This window comes from Amblyomma maculatum, chromosome 1 (genome assembly GCF_055883805.1).
Source record: "Amblyomma maculatum isolate TAMU_Amacu chromosome 1, ASM5588380v1, whole genome shotgun sequence".
In the NCBI taxonomy this organism is placed as follows: Eukaryota; Metazoa; Arthropoda; class Arachnida; order Ixodida; family Ixodidae; genus Amblyomma; species Amblyomma maculatum.
In genome coordinates this window covers 103,549,165-103,568,821 of record NC_139344.1, presented here as the reverse complement: position 1 = coordinate 103,568,821, position 19,657 = coordinate 103,549,165, and the positions used below count along the sequence as shown (strand labels likewise).

Sequence of the window (19,657 nt, the reverse complement as noted above, 5' to 3'; positions counted from 1 at the left end):
ACGTGGAAAGAGCCACGAAGTTATGAAATGGGGTGCACTGAGTGTGGCTGCAGGCATGGCAGGAGCTCGCGAGCAAGTCGACAGAACGATGGACGACCGAAGACACGATTTTCTGCTACAAAGTGCAGGTGCGTGGATATATAAGCCATACAGATACCAGCACGGCCTCGAATGCAGCAGTAACTCTCAGCTCTCTGTACTCCGAAACGCAGTGATCGATCGTGCGCTTTAGCCATGTTTTACGCGAGCTCTGATGTGGCACTAAAATTCAAGAAGTACTGAAACTAACGGCCGCGCGATCTCAGAGCCAGTCACGTCGCTATTTTTGGCGAAAGCTGCGTACGGGCCGCAACCTGCACATTGCATTTTCAAAAACTGGACGTTCACTTTCTAGTGAGACGCTTGCACGAGCACGCCCGTCGAACCAGTCGAACCGGCGAAAGCGACATACCCGTTCCGAGTGCCAGCGGCTTCGCAGAGAAAGTGGACGGCCCGCGACATCTTTTGTTCGACTTATGAAGGAAGCCTTAGCCTCCGAGACCAGTAATATGTAGGCCGATGAGGTATGATGCCAATGGGAAGCCGCGTTATTCCATTTATCTTAAAGTTCAAAGCACGGAACTCACGACCCTGTGTCTATCTCCGGCAGTATTTCGATATAGAGCAAGGAAGATTGTTAAACAATAAAGATACGGTCAGTGCGCAATGTAGGTTAGTGCCCCAGAAGCGCTGTGCGAGGAGTCACCGCCATGCCTTTTACTTACCGACTATTTTGCGCTGAATGACGACAGAGGCGTTACCCTAATCTACAAGTAATTCAAAATAACGATACTTCCCTGTGGTAATTTCAGCTCCAGTATCTGGGTTTAAAATAAGGACCACCCAGAGGGCTGTTGAACGAAAAATGGTAGGTGTAACATTAAAAGACAGGAAGCGTGACGACTGGGTAAGGTTAATGACATTCTAACAGACATCAGGAAGAACAAATGGGCATTGACCGGTCATGTAGTGCGAATTCAGCAAGATAATCGCCGGTCTGCAACGTTAGTGACTGGATTTCAAGGAAAGGTGAGCGTAGCAAGGGATAGCAGGAAGTTGGGTGGGCGGCTCGGATTAGGAAGTTTGCGAGGATCAAATGGAGGTAGCTGGCACAGGACCTTTAACCTGCAATCGGCGTAATCAGGAGATGATGCTGAGTTGCCTAGACTTGTATGCGTGAGCACTTACGAAGTGTCGTCTGGTGACATTCATTGGGTTAATGAGCTCTACGTGAAATGTTGGCTCGCATTACAGTTGTTTAAGAGCAGTAGCGCAAGCCAAAGACTGGAATGCTGGGAAAAGGCAGGTTTCTCTTGGCTTTTTTGCTTCACGCTGCTGCATTTCTCTCTCTATTTTTTTTTTTCTTTTGAGGAACCAGCTGCGGGAAAGCAAGAGCTGAGTCTGAATCTCATCCGGCGATGTCCTCCCGACCGCTTCTAGACTGGTCCGCGCGTGCCTACGAAATCATCTTCCTGACGATTAACGCAACGTGGAAAAGGTGTGCAGCTCCCGCGATAAGTCCCATGGCCTGCGAAGAAAGAAAGAAAGAAAAGCATTTCAATGATGCCACACTGACAGCACTGTAAACTGCAGTGTTCCAGATTAAAAAGCGTCGCTCAAGCCACGCAGCAAAGATTGTTCGTCGCATTTATTTTTTCTTTTTTTTTTAGTTTCTACAGGGAATTAGGAGGGATCGCTATAGACTTCAGCGGAGCATGAGCGAACCGAAGCCAATATTCACGAATCTCCTTTTGCGCAAGTAGGTCTCATGATCGGAGGGCGAATTCCTATCACATCATGAACGGCCATCGCTCAAGTGCTGCTGAGTCCTGCGGGGCAGGACAGGACAGCTCATATTCCTCTAACGTAACACAGCATTTTGCAAATGCGGCCTTAAGCGCATCTCATATAGATAAGTAAAGTCTGTGAGTAAGACAAGCCAATTGGAGCTACAAAGAGACAACACGAGGGAAAAAGGGCAGATATGGGGCAGCAAAAGCGAAGCTTTCGTAATTTTCTCTCGAGAAAGGTGCTGAACAACTTAAAATCAATTATGTGTGAACTTTATATGCCGCTGTACTAAATTTAGACACCGCTGGTAGTATGGACAGTGTGTTCAATATTTGTAGCTAGATATCAGAGAGGAAAGGGCAGCTGACGTGCTTGAACAACACTGCTATGGCATCTTCAATCGTTATAAAGCCAACGTAATAAAATGCGAACAATGCACGATGTCTCGATCGGCGTATAACCAGAAACATCAAACGTTGCATCCAAATATTAAATTTCTAATTTTTGTTTTTTTCGACACTGATATGATGACAAATAAAAAAATTGGTGTCACGTTCTAATCAAAATTGTTGCAATGTTTGCTACGCTTATTATTCAGGCAACGTTTTTTGTGAAAACAGCGCAAAACACAGCGGACAAGAAAAAAGGCGGGGCGAGCGCTATTTTTTAGGTCAATGCAGCTGCCAGGAAGAAAGTTGTTGGCAACGGAACAGAATTCGATGTACTGGAAATTAACACTCGTTTCGTCTTCTTTCTTGTCGGCTTCACGGTGCAAGATCAAAAAGTGCAATGTTTTAACACTTGCTAACAGGCAAAACAACACCGAAAAACGACTCTTAGCTTTAAATATGCATCAATTCATTTGAGTGCCTGCTGTAGCAGCAGTATTTATTCATTTATATATATATATATATATATATATATATATATATATATATATATATATATATATATATATATATATATTTATTTATTTATTTATTTATTTATTTATTTATTTATTTATTTATTTATTACAAATACCAACAGCGCTTATTGGGCAATATCGTAGGAAGGTTAATTGCAAGCACAAAAACGCAAAAAGAAAAGAGTGCAAACGACAGCAACAAATTATTGATACCACTAAAACATAGTAAACTCCTATCTTAATTAAGGAGGACGACAACGTATTCAACACAAAGCGTGAAATACCTAATCAAAAGTTATGTTGCACATACATATAACAGTACAGCGGAACTATATTGTCTAAAAGATTCATGTCAAGTTTCCTACGGCTGATGGAAAAGTGGGTGCACACCCTATCTCATCCGGCAGCAGATTCCATTCTGCAATAGTTCGCAGAAAAAAAAAAGTACGAAGACTTAAACACGTTGATACGATATTGGTATGGCCTGATCATTTTGGAATTTTCGCCTTTCAAGAGCAATAACGAGGCTGTTTTAAATGTACGTGTCCATGTCGATTCCTGTGTTACCATTGTTGATGATGTGTAAGAGCTTTAACCTCAATATTTTCCTGCGCGTGGACAGCAACTTCCAACCCATTTGTTTTTTGCTTTTTTGTTTGTTTGTTTTTTGCGATGTCTGAACCTTTTTATAGTCATAGACGCCCGTGAAGAATCTTGCAGCACCCCTTTCTGAACACGCTCTAGCTTATCTTGAAGAAGATTTGTAAAGTGGTCCCACGCTGTGCATGCGTATTCTAGCACTGGCCTTATATTAGTAATGTGCAAAGGTTCCTTTAAAGTCTGGACACATACTCGTGAAGTTTCATTTAAAAAGGTACAAAAGGACTAAAAAGGTGCAAAAAAGTAACAAGAGTCATGCCATCACACTTACTAGTCTATGTCGACGCTACGACCGTTCGCTCCAGTGATGAAACTCGTGCCCAATACGTTGGCGCGAAAGGTATAATACTTATACCCTTGTCCTTGATACATTACATTGTGAAAGTGATGAGTTACACTCATGACTGGATCACAGCTTCTCTGCAAACTTCAGGGACTTCAGTTTTATGTTACTATAGATGTTTATTCTAAACGTTACGCTGCACAATACTGTTTTGTAGCACTTCTCCGGATAGCTATTCCGCGTGCTAAATAGAGGGGAAAAAGCCCAAACCAAGGTGACCATGTCTTTTTACTCTAGCTCACGTTTATCGATTTCTAGACGATGTCCTCTTAAAGGATAAGCAATTGGTGTCATCTTTTTGTTCTATTAACACACGCGCGCGCGCGCGCGCGCACGCACACACACACACACACACACACACACACACACACACACACACACACACACACACACACACACACACACACACACACACACACACACACACACACACACACACACACACACACACACACACACACACACACACACACACACATCGCAGACGCAGGCCTTTTCCTTACCCCAAGTGAGTTCATGAGGTCAGAATTGGTTGTCAGATTCAGGTACTGATGTTGAGCGATTACTGCCACCAGACCGGAAGAAGAGCCGAAACAGGCCAGGTGCGCTATGGAGGCGCATATGTAGAGAAGGGATCCAAGGGCGTGGAAGGTGAAGAACTGCAAAGAGCACATGCACAAATAACCACCCAATTTAATGGCCGAAAATGGACGTAAAACGCTCCCTAAACACACCAAAAACAAAAAAAAAAGCTCCTTCTTACTGATCGTAATCCGGAGTTCGCGGGTGTGTAAATGACATCTTAAGCGATTTAAATCACGCTGATATCTATTCGAATATGTAAGTCCTCTCTAGAGGAGCACGGCTTACAGCTAGAAAGAAATTACTCGCGTGCGCAGAAGAGGAATCACGCGAGTTATCAGTTGGCAGTTTATGGCAATGAAACTTTCGTGCATTGGTGCCTTGCGTCAGAGCGCACAGTTGTACAGCGTGTCCCATGTAACGTTTGCTAAGTGTTTTAAAAAATTTGAAACTGCAACTGTGTGAAGCCAGCAACACATTGTGGTTATGTGGCGCTGCTGAGGTATTCATATATTCCGTCAAATGATCTAATTAAATAAGCTTAAATGCGTACTTTTCAATATAGTCACTATACTTTAATATGTGAACGACACAACTATGATAGTTACCGCCAAGTCTATAGAAGATGCTGCAATCATGCTGAATAATGAGCTACAATTCATTAAAATTCGGTTCCAATTTAACCGTCGATTGATGAACACTCAAAAACGAAATATATTGCATTGAAATCGCCGCATAAGCCCGCGTGCACATCCCCATGCAGCTTGCATATCAATTGGAGCAAACGAGTTACAACAGGTCGACACAATCTCATACGTAGGAGCGATCTTGGAAAAAGTTGCAACTGGCGCAGCAGCACATTGATGCCCTCTGTAAAAAGGTTGTCGTACTCTTGCTATACATTAGCGAAACAATCTAAATATTTTCAGACTAATACGCTAAAAACATCATATTTCTATTTGTACTGTAGTATATGATGGCTCTTACGTACCCATCATATATTAACCCTGAGATAAGGTTGCAAAAAAAGGGCTCTTAGAATGATCAACTTTGCTGCACCTAGAACTGCATTTTATTTATACAAAATAGCATTATGCCACTAACTACCTAAGAGGCTGTCGCTTAGATATTTTTATAAATAATGTTATTTGCAATTGTTTCATATTTCCTTTAGCTTCATGCAAGTCCCCTTCATGCTGTTTTCGTTCAGCCGTTCATGCAAAGTATTTACTTCCAACATCTAACAATCATTACGGTCAATGAAGTCTCCGCTTTTATTGTGCTAAGGCCGGGAATTATATTCTATCCTCATTCGTATGTTCGGCTAATGCATTTAGAGCATTGAAGAAATATTTCTTTCACATCATCATCATCATCATCATCATCATCATCAGCCTGACTATACCCACTGCAGGTGAAGGCCTCTCTCATGCGAAGAAATGGACATAGGCAGAACATGTAGTGCTAAGAGAGGATAACCGATGGTCGCTGAGAGTAACAAACTGGATTCCAAGGGAAGGAAAGCGTAGCAGGGGGCGGCAGAAAGTTAGGTGGGCGGATGAGATTAAGAAGTTCGCAGGGGTCAAGTGGATGCAGCTAGCACAGAACCGGGTTAAGTGGAGAAATATGGGAGAGGCCTTCTTTCGTATAGAAATGTCTTAATTTAAAGCGATTCAATTTGCGTCCTCTACCTGTGCCGTGGCTATTGTTAATCTAGTGAACATGTCTTTTTGTCATATGATGACCGCAACCCATACGATTAAGTTTCGGTCTGTGTAATGTTGTTTTGCATTGCAGTTAATGGTATCATTCCGCACCGTTAAATATGTATTTTTCCGCTCTGAATCGCTCGTAATGACACTTGTATTCATTTTGGGATCAGCGACTAGCATCTGGCTAAGAATCCTTGAGTGTGAGAGGGGGTTAAAAAACGACCGATCTATTTTTTTTTTTTTCTAACGATGTACTGCGCGCTTCCTGCGTGGTCCCTTTTTTTTTTTTTTTTCGCGTTTAAGCAAAGCTTGCGAAGTATGAAAGAATGCTATGTGAATGAGTTCATGCGCAACCATATTCCAGTGCTTCCAACCGCGTTTCGATCGAGAGAAAGGTGCGCGCTTATCGTGATCAAGTGAGCGGTCGCGCCGCTTTGTTCGGCGGGCTCCAGAGCCCGCGGATGCACAAAGAAAATCGAAACTACCGTGAACTGAGAGGATGCACCTTCGTCACAGTGGCGGCCGCTTTGTGGTGAATGAAGCACGGCGAAAGGCTGCAGGCATACCTAATCGAGCCCCGCCGTGGCGGTGCAGTGGTTGAGGCACTCGCCTACAGTGCCCAAGGATGCGGGATCGAATCCCGGCTCCGGCGGCCGCTTTTCTATGGAGGCTAAAACCAAGGCGCCCGTGTGCTGTGCTACATCAGTGCACGTTAAAGAACCCCAAGTGGTCGATGTTTTCGGAGTCCTCCACTATAGCGTCTCTCTTAGCCTGAGTCGCTTTGGGACGTTAAACCCCATACACCAAACCAAAACGTCGTGTTAAAGAAATAAACTGAAACAGCAAATAGTTAGAAGTGCGTTCTGCTCCAGCTGATCTGCTCAACGGTAAAATTATACTTTATATGTCTTTTGTGGGTCAGGAAACTATATTGCGCAAATTTCAAGAAACAAAGACTTCGAATAGCAATTAAAAAGCAAATATTTTACCAATATATTTTATTCATATCGCGCCCATCAGTTTTGCCTACCTGCCTTCTATCGTCTAGGGCTAGGGATCACCAATATTCAGCTCACGTAGTGGTTCTGACCAGCCCTCGGCAGAGCACAGACAGCAAAATGGCGTCCGAGTCTCAGACCGCCAAACCCACGAGGCCTAGCCTCGTGCATGCATCCCGTCGGGGCTCTTGTGGATAATCCTTTCCTATTCTCTTTAGTCCATGCTAGTCGAGCGGTGTCTGTTTCTAATTCGCTCATACGTGTATCGTACCGGTAGCCGTAATTCCAACAGCGTCAATTCCCAACGGCCCAAGCCTGGGTAAGGACGAGACGAAATGCGCTGTTTGCTGTAGGGAGGCGCGGAATGTGAAGAAATTCCCGAAAAGGCGTCAGACACCGTTGGCGAACATACTGTAGCCTGAAGGAAGGACAGCATACGACGGGGAGCAAGAGCTCACGTTTTCCAATGTTCTTCGTAATATGAGCAAGAACCCCGTATTTGACAGCAGCGAGAGCAGCGTCGAATACATCGTGGCTACATGGAGAGATTTTGTCGGGCAGTCGTCGTGGGAGGCAGTGACATGGCAAAGATTTATTTCTATTTAGTTCTAAAAACAATATATAATACGCATATATGTGTCAACATTTATAATTTAACAAATATATGCCAATTGTATATCGTTACATTTTTTTACATACAGTTGAATCCCGCCACAACGAATACCGCCACAACGAAATTTCCGCGACAACGAATAATTTTTTATTCCCCGCGAGTATCCTATAAGAATTAATGGCCTAAATTTCTCTGCACAACGAACCATTTTTGCAGAGCGTTTCCGCTTCAACGAAATTTTCGCGTTCAAAATCGAAACCGAAACTAGTTTTTGGCGAGAAGTCCAAGTCAAATTCAAAGCCACATTAAGCATGAAATCACGTGATTGCAGTTCCGCCATTTTGGCTTTGTGTCGTGGTCGCGTTGTTCACTCGCTGCCTTTCTCTTCGAGTTTTCATCCGCAGGACACGATGGCAACGCAAGTGAAAAAACGCAAAACTCTTTCCCTTGAGCAAAAAGCTCAAATAATCGCCCAAGTAGAAAGCGGAAGGAAGAAAGCGGCAATTGCTGAAGACTTCGGAATTCCTGCAAGTTCGCTGTCAACCATTCTAGGCAATAAGGACAGCGTGAGAATGGCACTTGCTTCAGGCACATCCTCGAAGCACAAAAAGGTGACGCGGCCCCTCCATGAAGAGTTGGACAAAGCAGTGCATGCGTGGTTTGTGGAAGCACGAGCCAGCAACGTCCCCCTGTCCGGAAGCATCGTCCAGCAGAAAGCCTTGAACTATGCATGCCTACTTGGCATTAATGATTTTAAAGCCAGCATTGGCTGGCTAAACCGTTTCAAGGCCCGCCATAACATCGTTGGAAAAGTGTTGTGCGGCGAGTCAATGTCAGCAGACGTGGACGGAGCAGCTGCTTGGAAGGCGAGTAACATGGCCGGAATTTTAAGCAACTTCGCGCCTGCAGACATTTACAACGCCGACGAGACCGGGCTATTCTACGAGATGTTGCCGGCTAGGACGCTCGACTTCAAGGGGCAGCGCTGTCACGGCGGCAAACACAGCAAAAAACGCATCACAGTGCTGCTTTGCACAAACATGGATGGCTCGGACAAGCGTCCGCCGTTAGTCATAGGCAAAAGTGCCAAGCCGCGCTGTTTTAAGGGAACTCGTAGCCTACCTGTGCAGTACAAGGCGAACAACAAGTCATGGATGACCCGCGCTATTTTCACCGAGTGGATGATGGCATTCGACCGCGACATGAAGCGGCAGGGCCGTAAAGTTTGCTTGCTTTTGGACAATTGTTCAGCGCATCACTCCGACGAAGTCAAGCTCACTAACACGGAGCTGAGGTTTTTCCCTCCCAATTGCACGTCTGTCTTACAGCCTCTCGATCAGGGCGTGATTCTTAGCCTGAAGCGCGCTTACCGCGGGAGGTTAATTCAGCGGCTGCTTTTTAACACTGAAACCGGCCGAGACACGAAGGTGGACTTGTACGTGGCACTGCAGATTATGTCTGCTGCCTGGAGCACACTGGGGCGCTCAGTAATTGTGAACTGTTTCAGGCACGCCGGATTTGCCGAAGGTCGACCCGTACACTCTGCTGGCCTAACACCAGGCGTTACAGACGACGACGAAGAGGCGTCACCGGCTCCGGGGATCGCGGCCGCCTGGAAAACGCTGGGAGAAATAGGAACCGTGCCGCCTAATCTCGAGCTCGACGAATACATCGGCGCTGACGCTTGTGTTGTTGTTCACGAAGATGTGAGTGATGAGCAGATCATAAAAGCTGCCCGGAATGATAAGGACTCTTCCGATGAAGAAGACGACGACGTACAGGAAGCGCCGGCTGCGGCAACCGCCGTACAGGTGATGGACGCTTTTGATGTCATCAGGAATTTCGTTGCTGCCCGAGACGACGATGTTGCAATGGGTTTGCTGACCGAGTGCGAAAATCGCGTGACGGCGTTGCTCGCCGTGAAGCGTAAGCAAACCAAGCTTACAGATTTTTGGCATTAAACGCCTTTGCTGCTGCTTGGGCAATTCTTTCTGCGTTTCACGTCAAATTTTTGCGATAACGAAGTTCCGCGAGAACGAATTTTTTTTCGTGCACCGTGAATTTCGTTATAGCGGGATTCAACTGTATATCCATCTATTCATTTTTCGACGCCTTAACAAATCTATAGTCCGTTCCCCTTGCCGAGGAGTTTGGAGACCCGTAGTCCGGGTCGCGAGGTCCGCGTTTGCCGAACGCCACAAAATGGAATGTAATTTGTGCGTTCTTCATCGCAAAGCTCACACCAAAAAATAGCACCATCTTCCGGGCTAGTTGGTTGCGATCCTTATGCATCAGCAGCGAGAACACAATTAGGAAAAAAAAGGTGCATATAAGACAGAGCAATAAATTTTACCTTTATTTGAGGAACTGAAACCCGCGCGCTTATATACACATCAGGTAAACGCCCACCACGGGAATAATCAAGGTAACGCGACAGGGCGCGCGAATGAACTGGGAATCACACGTTGTCCACAACATCAAAAGATAACAAGAGAAGCACCACTGCTGAAACCACATACAATGAGCAATCAGAATCAGCACCTTCTTCTCTTTTTTTTTTTTTTTTTTCCTTAGAAGAGCACCGCGTTGTAATTAATATACAAGAGACGGAAGGAGCCGACGCGTAACTTACGTAGACAGTCGAGGGCACTGCGGGTGGCTTCGGCGACAGACTCTCCGAAAGCAGAAAGAAAGCACACTGGAGCCAGTAGCTGAAACTGAGCGCCATGAGGAACATCACAGTGGATAATGTAAAGGCCGCCGACACCGACAAGGCGTAGACGATGATCGACAATACCTGCGGAGAGAGAAAAAGTTCATTTAGTGGCAGCCTGGAATGTAAGTGCAGCAGTTTCTGTGTTACGAAGATGAGCTAGGAATCTAGAACTGGCACCGTCGTGGCGCAGCAAAATATGTGGCCGCGGTACGTTCTTCCCTCAACAAGACATCACTGCGCGCTTCGTCCCGACAGCACATAGTGGATGAACCGGGGGAAGCTAAGCACACCTAGCCACCCTCATCGCCCTTCCAGCGTGTATCGTACTGCGCATGCGCCCTTGAGTCCGGGTATTCACCTATCCTCATAGAAACTCAGTATTTGGCAGTTTTACATAAGATCGGAGCGCGTAAGGGGACGCTAGCCACCACCTAAAGCCTATATAGTAACTCTAGCCACATCCAGCCACACTATTCTCCCATTCATCGTAGCATTCTGCGCATGCGCATTGGTGCCCCGCTATTACCCTATCCCCATAACCGATATATGGTCGCCCTATCTAAACCTCACTGTTGCGGTGTGCAGCGAATGTACGCTGTATGTGACGCATTACGACGGCTTGCGTATGTGGTTTGATAAAAGATCGTCCTGGGCCCCTGTTCGTGTATGCACCTTCGGTTCCTCTCTATGCTTGCAGTAATGTACCCTCTTTGCCAAAAGTAACCGAGCAGCCCAGCCGGCCGGCGGAGCAAGCACGGGGCCGAGATGCGGCACTACGTCGCCGTCGCTGGCCGCTGCTCTCCGGCGGCGAGTGTAAACTGACTGACGTAAGCACTCTCCCTCGCTCTCCTTATTGGGATGATAAGAAGCAAGCGAGTATCATGTGCGGTACCTGATTTGGCTCCTTCAGAACGCTGCGCTAGTTAAGAAGGGCGCTCCGCACAGCATCACTCGCGCAATGCTCCTTTTTGTCTGGCGCTGTGAAGCTGCGCTCTTCGTTAGAATGCCTTCGCATTTAATATCGGTACAGTGCTTCTGTAGTTGCAACGAATGGACAAATACATACTTTTCTACTAGTTTCGATTGTCCGGAAAGTATAGCGAGAAATTGATTTCGAAATCTCGGTGCGCTTTTCCTGCGGTTCCTAGTCGTCTGTTCTGACCACTGTCGGATTTGCTCTGACGCTAAGTTAAGCTGAAGGAGAGAAAAATAAGACTTCCAGCTGTTGCATGTGCCCCTCTTGCTGAATACCTTCTTTCCCGCTTTTGGTAACGTACAAAAAGCGCGTAGTGTTTTCCGCGTTGGTAATTACGTTCATGCGTTAGCCTGCTACTAATCTCTTCGTTTAATGAGTGAAATGCATAAAAGTGTCATTCTCACACATATTAGGCCTATTTTTTCATTAAGTGTGGCCATTTCTTTTCTTTTTTGTTTATTTCTTTTACGGGAACACAATGCGACCCACCTAACAGCAATATGTTCTGGAAGTGAAATGAAATTCGAATGCGCAGCTTTTGATTTGCACTGCGAACTACTTTTGCGTTACTACTGTCTATTACCTAGTGACTTGATTGGTATAGTCACCGATGCAAAGTGGTGCATCGGTGACTCGATAAATAAGTTACTAAAATAGAACCTTCAAGGGCAACACAAGATCAAGCTTGCAAACCTGAGGCTCCCGTTTTTACTTAACTCCCTGGCCGCAAAAAGGTGAAGCTTAATTAAAAGGGAATTTCAATGCAAGTGGAAGAAAAACGTCTTCGTAGGCATCCTTCGCAATAGCAAGGCTTTTTTGGGGGATCATACGCTATAGAACATTTACATCACTCATTCGGTATTGCCAAATACTTTTTGTAGCAATTGCCATATCTCTGCTCAGATTTTCGGCATTCAATTTGGCGTTGCAATCGCAGAAACCATTAAGCACTTCTGTGCGTTAACAAGCGGCGGCAAATGCAAAAATAATGAATTCGCCTCATTGCATGGACACGAATAGCCGCACTAGAAACAGCCGAAAATATTGCCCTGTTTTTATTCTCTCTAGCTCAGCGAAGTGTCATCATCGCAGACTAGGAATCGCGAGAAAAACTAAACCCAGGATTTAATCATGCCCTGTCTGACTGTGCTAATATTCCAAACGAGACAAAAATACTACTTTTCGAATCACTTCATCCACGGGAGATGTGTACTGGGATTCAACATGCAAGGCGTTCTAACGAAGAGCACAGCTTCACGCCGCCAGCCCAAAATCAGTGTGGAGCGAGTTTTGCTGTGCACAGCGCCCTCCATGACTATAGCTCAGCGTTCCAAAGGTATGAAATCGTATGCCGCACATGCTACCCGCTTGCATTTTATCATCCCAAGAAAGATAGCGAGGGGGTATGCTTACGTAGGCCAGCTTACACTCGCAGCCGGCGAGCAGCGGCCACCGACGGCGACCGCCACGCCACCGCTCGGCCCAGCGCTTGCTCCGCCGGCCGGCTGGGCTGCTCGGTTACTTTTGGCAAAGACGGTACATTTATGGAAACTATACCCACACCGTTAGTCCGTGACACACCACCTCTAGATATTGAGGCGACATTCAGCACTCCTATCCGAAAAACGCCCATTCCTCACTCACTCAGGATTGAAAGAAAGTTATCGGAATGGTCGTCATTTGAGCTCCCTTATGCGATTGTTACGCTGTGTTTGTGTCCTTCTGATCTTCGTCCTCGTCCTTCGCGCTGTTATAATTATTGCTGGTGTTGTTGGGAAACAAATGCGCAAATATTCTATGGCTGAAAGAGAATTGATTATCATCATCATCATCAGCCTGATTATACCCACTGCAGGGCGAAGGCCTCTCCCATATTTCTCCACTTAACCCGGTTCTGTGCTAGCTGCTAGAGGAACTAGAGGGCATGAAATAGGATGTCATAGGGCTTAGTGAGGTTAGGAGGCCGAATGAGGCATATACTGTACAGAAGGATGGGCACGTACTGTGTTATCGAGGTTTACCAGAGAGGCGACAACTAGGAGTAGGTTTCCTTGTCAATAAGTATATAGCGGGTAATATCGATGAATTCTATAGTATTAATGAGAGGGTTGCAGGCATCGTAATTAGGCTTAATAAGCGGTATAAACTGAAGGTTGTACAGGCCTATGCACCTACATGTAGTTATGATGACCAGGCAGTTGAAAGCTTCTATGAAGATGTAGAATCGACAATCCGAAAAGTAAAGACGCAGTATACTGTACTAACGGGTGACTTCAATGCCAAGGTAGGGAAAAAACAGGCAGGAGACAAGGCAGTAGGTGACTATGGCATTGGTTCTAGGAATAGCAGGGGGGAGTTACTAGTTGAGTTTGCAGAGCGCAATAACTTACGAATCATGAATACCTCCTTCAGCAAACGGAAGAACCGAAAATGGACATGGAAAAGTCCTAACGGAGAGACTAAAAATGAAATCGACTTCATAATGTGTTCAACCCCCGCCATTGTGCAGGATGTAGAGGTAATCGGGAAGTGCGATGCAGTGACCACAGGATGGTGAGGTCCCGAATTAGCCTAAATCTGAAGAAAGAACGCAACAGATTAGTAAGAAAGAAACCCATCAACGAATTAGCAGTGAGGGGGAGGGCAGAAGAGTTCAGGATCTCGCTACAGAATAGGTATTCAGCTCTAACTGAGGATGGCGACATTACCCTAGAGGCAAGGAACAATAATTTCAGAGATATCATTACTGAGTGCGCGGTAGAAGTAGGCGGTAGGATAGTTAGAGAGGATACCGGTAAGCTGTCTAAGGAGACGAAAGATTTGATTAAGAAACGCCAGAGTATGAAAGCTTCCAATCCAACAGACCAGATCGAATTGGCCGAGATATCAAAGCTAATCAGTAAGCGCAAGGTGGCCGATATAAGGAAGTATAACATGGAGAAAATTGAGCATGCTGTAAAGAACGGGGGAAGCCTTAAAGCGGTAAAGAAGAAATTGGGCATAGGCAAAAACCAGATGTATGCGATAAGGGACAAGGCGGGCAACGTCATCACTAATATGGACAAGATAGTCAAAGTAGCCGAGGAGTTCTATACAGATCTCTACAGTAGCCAAAGTAGTCAGGACCGTAATGAGATTGGCGGTAGGGAAAAACAGTCAGACGTTCCACCAGTGACGAAGGACGAGGTCAAGAAAGCACTAGAAACTATGAAAAGGGGGAAATCAGCTGGAGAGGATCAGATAACTACAGATTTGCTGAAGGACGGGGGGGATATCGTGCTAGAAAAACTGGCAACCCTGTATACGCAGTGCCTGGTGTCATCGACGGTACCGGAACCATGGAAGAATGCAAACATTATCCTCATTCACAAGAAAGGGGACTCTAAGGACCTTAAAAATTACAGACCAATCAGCTTACCGTCTGTTACGTATAAGGTATTTACTAAGGTAATGGCTAATAGAATCAGGACAACCTTAGACTGCAATCAAGCAAAGGATCAAGCAGGGTTTCGGAAACGGTACTCTACTATCGATCATATCCATACCATCAATCAGGTGATAGAAAAATGCTCGGAATATAACCAGCCCTTATACATAGCATTCATTGATTACGAAAAAGCATTTGACTCAGTTGAAACCTCGGCGGTGATGCAGGCATTGCGAAATCAGGGGGTAGACGAGCCGTACGTGAAAGTGCTGGAAGATAAATATAGTGGCTGCACAGCAACCATAGTTCTGCATAAGGAAAGTAACAAAATTCCCATAAAGAAAGGTGTTAGGCAAGGAGACACAATCTCTCCAGTACTATTCACAGCTTGCTTAGAGGAGGTATTCAGAGACTTGGAATGGGAGCAGTTAGGGATAAGGGTAGATGGAGAATACTTCAGTAATCTGCGATTTGCTGATGACATTGCCTTGTTAAGCAACTCGGGGGATGAACTGCAAATAATGATTGATGACAAAGACAGAAAAAGTAGAAAGGTAGGCTTGAAAATCAATATGCAGAAGACTAAGGTAATGTTCAACAGCCTCGGGAAGGAACAGCAGTTTACATTAGGTAGCGAAATACTGGAAGTAGTAGGCGAATTTGTCTACTTAGGACAGGTAGTAACCGCAGATCCGGACCATGAAAATGAAGTAACAAGAATAATAAGATTGGGATGGAGCGCATTTGGCAAGCACTCGCAGATTATGACTAGCAGCTTACCGGTATCGCTCAAGAGGAAAGTATACAACAGTTGCATCTTGCCTGTACTCACTTATGGGGCTGAAACGTGGAGGCTAACCAAGAGAGTTCTACTTAAGTTGAGGACAACCCAGAGGGCTATGGAACGAAAAATGCTAGGGGTAACATTAAGAGATAGAAAGCGTGCAGAGTGGGTCAGAGAAATAACTCAAGTTACCGACATTCTAGTGGAAATTAAGAAGAAGAAATGGACATGGGCAGGACATGTAGTGCGAAGAGAGGATAACCGATGGTCACTGAGAGTAACGAATTGGATTCCAAGGGAAGGAAAGCGTAGCAGGGGGCGGCAGAAGGTTAGGTGGGCGGATGAGATTAAGAAGTTCGCAGGGGTCAAGTGGATGCAGCTAGCACAGGACCGGGTTAAGTGGAGAAATATGGGAGAGGCCTTCGCCCTGCAGTGGGTATAATCAGGCTGATGATGATGATGATGATGATGTGCTAGCTGCATCCACTTGACCCCTGCGAACTTCTTAATCTCATCCGCCCACCTAACTTTCTGCCGCCCCCTGCTACGCTTTCCTTCCCTTGGAATCCAGTTTGTTACCCTCAGCGACCATTGGTTATCCTCTCTTCGCACTACATGTCCTGCCCATGTCCATTTCTTCTTCTTAATTTCTACTAGAATGTCGGTAACTTGAGTTATTTCTCTGACCCACTCTGCACGCTTTCAATCTCTTAATGTTACCCCTACCATTTTTCGTTCCATAGCCCTCTGGGTTGTCCTCAACTTAAGTAGAACTCTCTTGGTTAGCCTCCACGTTTCAGCCCCATAGGTGAGTACAGGCAAGATGCAACTGTTGTATACTTTCCTCTTGAGCGATACCGGTAAGCTGCTAGTCATAATCTGCGAGTGCTTGCCAAATGCGCTCCATCCCAATCGTATTCTTCTTGTTATTTCCTTTTCGTGGTCCGGATCTGCGGTTACCTGTCCTAAGTAGACAAATTCGCCTACTACTTCCAGTATTTCGCGACCTAATGTAAACTGCTGTTCCTTCCCGAGGCTGTTGAACATTACCTTAGTCTTCTGCATATTGATTTTCAAGCCTACCTTTCTACTTTTCCTGTCTAGGTCATCAATCATTATTTGCAGTTCATCCCCCGAGTTGCTTAGCAAGGCAATGTCATCAGCAAATCGCAGATTACTGAGGTGTTCTCCATCTACCCTTATCCCTAACTGCTCCCATTCCAAGTCTCTGAATACTTCCTCTAAACAAGCTGTGAATAGTACTGGGGAGATTGTGTCTCCTTGCCTAACACCTTTCTTTATGGGAATTTTGTTACTTTCCTTATGCAGAACTATGGTTGCTGTGCAGCCACTATATCTTCCAGCACTTTCACGTACGGCTCGTCTACCCCCTGATTTCGCAATGCCTGCATCACCGCCGAGGTTTCAACTGAGTCGAATGCTTTTTCGTAATCAATGAATGCTATGTATAAGGGCTGGTTATATTCCGAGCATTTTTCTATCACCTGATTGACGGTATGGATATGATCGATAGTAGAGTACCGTTTCCGAAACCCTGCTTGATCCTTTGCTTGATTGCAGTCTAAGGTTGTCCTGATTCTATTAGCGATTACCTTAGTAAATACATTATACGTAACAGACAGTAAGCTGTTGATTATAAAGTAGAATAAAAACTGTCTGCTGAATGTTCAAACTAGTTGGAGTATCGGTTCTGGCAGTCTTGATGCCAGAGTTATCGCAAGCAGGTTATCGCACAGTTTTTGCCCTTGCCGTTAGATTACATTCCACGTGACACTTTCGGTAATGCAGGGCCCCCACAAACGAGGATGGCGGTGATGAACACTCTCATGATTAGGTTCCGCGCAGCATGAATACGTACGAAGATATGAGGCTGAGCTGCCCCCGCTGTAGCTCAGTTGGTAGCTAGAGCACCAAAGGAAGAATTTGGAAGCCATGGGTTCGGATCCCACCGGCAGCACTTGGTTGTTTTCTTCTACTTACTAATTACTTAACGCTCAGCCATAAAATGATAACAATTATTTCCCTTCAATGACGCGAATAAAAAAACAGTCCTCCCTTCACTAAATGCATCCCCGTTACAATATCTAAAAAAAAATCAAAAAGTTTGAAGGGAGAGACAAAGCTTGACTGAATGCAAGAATTCTTCGCGTTAGACAGGCAACCTCCTCAGTTCAGGGCGCAAGAAGTACTTGGTTCCAGCGGAAGACCTTCCCAGAGAGCAAGCCACCAACGCTCAGACGGCTTTTCGAAAACTTACATGTATTCAAGCAGAGCAAGGGATCATAAAATGTGGCCAATCAGACGCACGAAAGAGCGCATTTGGTATGGAGGCTATACACCACGACGTGCCACGTCACATAGAGCTGAGAAAACCACCTTTTATTGCCAAAGACTAATAGTCCTCTCCTAAAGTTGTCGGAGGCCCACAGACCAACTCCGAACCGATTGCACAGTTCATGCTGATGACGACGGCCAAGGCAGCGTAGGAGGCCAAAGAGACCATGAACTAGGGAAGACCAACCGCCGAAGCTCCAAATCTATTTCTGTTCCACCCCATATGTCCTAAATCTTCCTTGCCGAAAAAAAAAAGATTCCGGGAGCCCTTTGGAATCTACCCTGCCGAAATGCGAGTCTGACCTTTGCTTGTGCACACGGTGCATCACGTTTGCTCTCATTATCATTATCAACTAAATACACTGTCATTATCATTGATAATGTCATCATTAAAAGGGTTTCAATTGGGCTAGTTGGTGACAGACATGGTCAAACATCGTCGCGCTTTTGTAAAACAGACGTAGAAAACGATACGAGACACTGAAGCGCAATCTATCAACTGAAATTTAATTGCAGAGAACACACATATGACCCCTTTACACATAAAAACATTACAAAAACCGACAACTCAGCATTGTAGCTATCTTATCATTGGGTAAACGTGATACATCTGTCACAAAATATCATTTACCTCTTTTTATTTTACCAAGCATTCCTTTTCTTCTTTCGATAACGTAACCGAAGGGTCGCTTGCACATGTCCCTTTTCCTGATTCGATACAGTGAGCCTCCCACAGTTTCCTGGTTAGCTTGTCTGTGGATTTTAGAACCGCCGTCTCATGAAAATGTGGTGTGAAATCTTTGCATCTAGCGCCGTGCAGCGCCAGAATTCCAGTTACACTAATCTGGCTACAGTTGTGCCTGTGCTCTCTGAGCCTTTCGTGGAGGTATCTTCCCGTTTGCCCCTCATATGCACTACCGCATGAGAGCGGAATCTTGTAAACTACTCCTTCGCAGCACTCGACAAACCCAATTTTGTGCCTAACGCCACAAGACACCTGTGCTATAGGCTTACACTCCTCATTTGCTTTCGCGCACAGTCCTTTTAATTTTCTTGGTGCAGAAAAAACGACACGCTCAGAATGCCTTTCAGCTACCTTCTTCATTCTGTGCGATAGAGCGTGAATGTACGGGAGTACCAGGCCCCGTTTTCAAGGCGAAAGCCTTTATAGCCTCATTGTTGTCGTCACCAAAAGTGTCACGCTTTTGCGGCGGCTCTGTTTGGTCGAGACGAGATGACGTCATGGAGGTCTCGACCAACCACGCAGTATGCGCGAATGCGTGCCTTATATGACCATATGCCAATTATTAATTACTAATTAATGACTAGTGAATTAATCATTACTCATTAGGTGTAGTTGCGCAATAAATCATTAATAATTTCTTAATTACTGAACACTGATTACTAATTACTAATTGCTGGTGACTAAAGGACTACTAGTTACTAAACAGTGACAGTTGCGTAATGCGCTAATTAATTACTAATTAATGCCGCGCATCCTGGATTAATGTTTCCGCGAATGCGTGCCTTATAAGGCCATATGCCAATCAATGCCTAATTACTAATTAATGACTCATTAAGTGTTAGTATTAATTGCTAAATATATGAACTAATTAATGTCGTGCACCCCGGACTAGAGTATGCGCCAATGCGTGCCTTATAAGGTCATATGCCAATCAATGCTTAGTTACTAATTATTGAATTATTGACTAATTAATAAATAAGTACCTACTAATAAATTACATACTAATTCC

The 19,657-nt window shown here is 45.1% G+C and overlaps 1 protein-coding gene across 1 annotated transcript in view; it reads right to left on the bottom strand.

Moving 5' to 3' along the window:
* Positions 1-1,329: 1,329 nt before the first annotated feature.
* Positions 1,330-19,657, bottom strand: part of LOC146203361 (uncharacterized) — a 29,761-nt gene continuing 11,433 nt past the window's right edge. The window contains exons 3-5 of the mRNA XM_084588715.1: positions 10,278-10,442; positions 4,244-4,399; positions 1,330-1,567 (exon numbers count right to left, since the gene is read on the bottom strand). Coding sequence (XP_084444841.1) covers positions 1,496-1,567; positions 4,244-4,399; positions 10,278-10,442 — 393 coding nt within the window. The 3' untranslated portion in view covers positions 1,330-1,495. The remainder of the gene's footprint in view (positions 1,568-4,243; positions 4,400-10,277; positions 10,443-19,657) is intronic.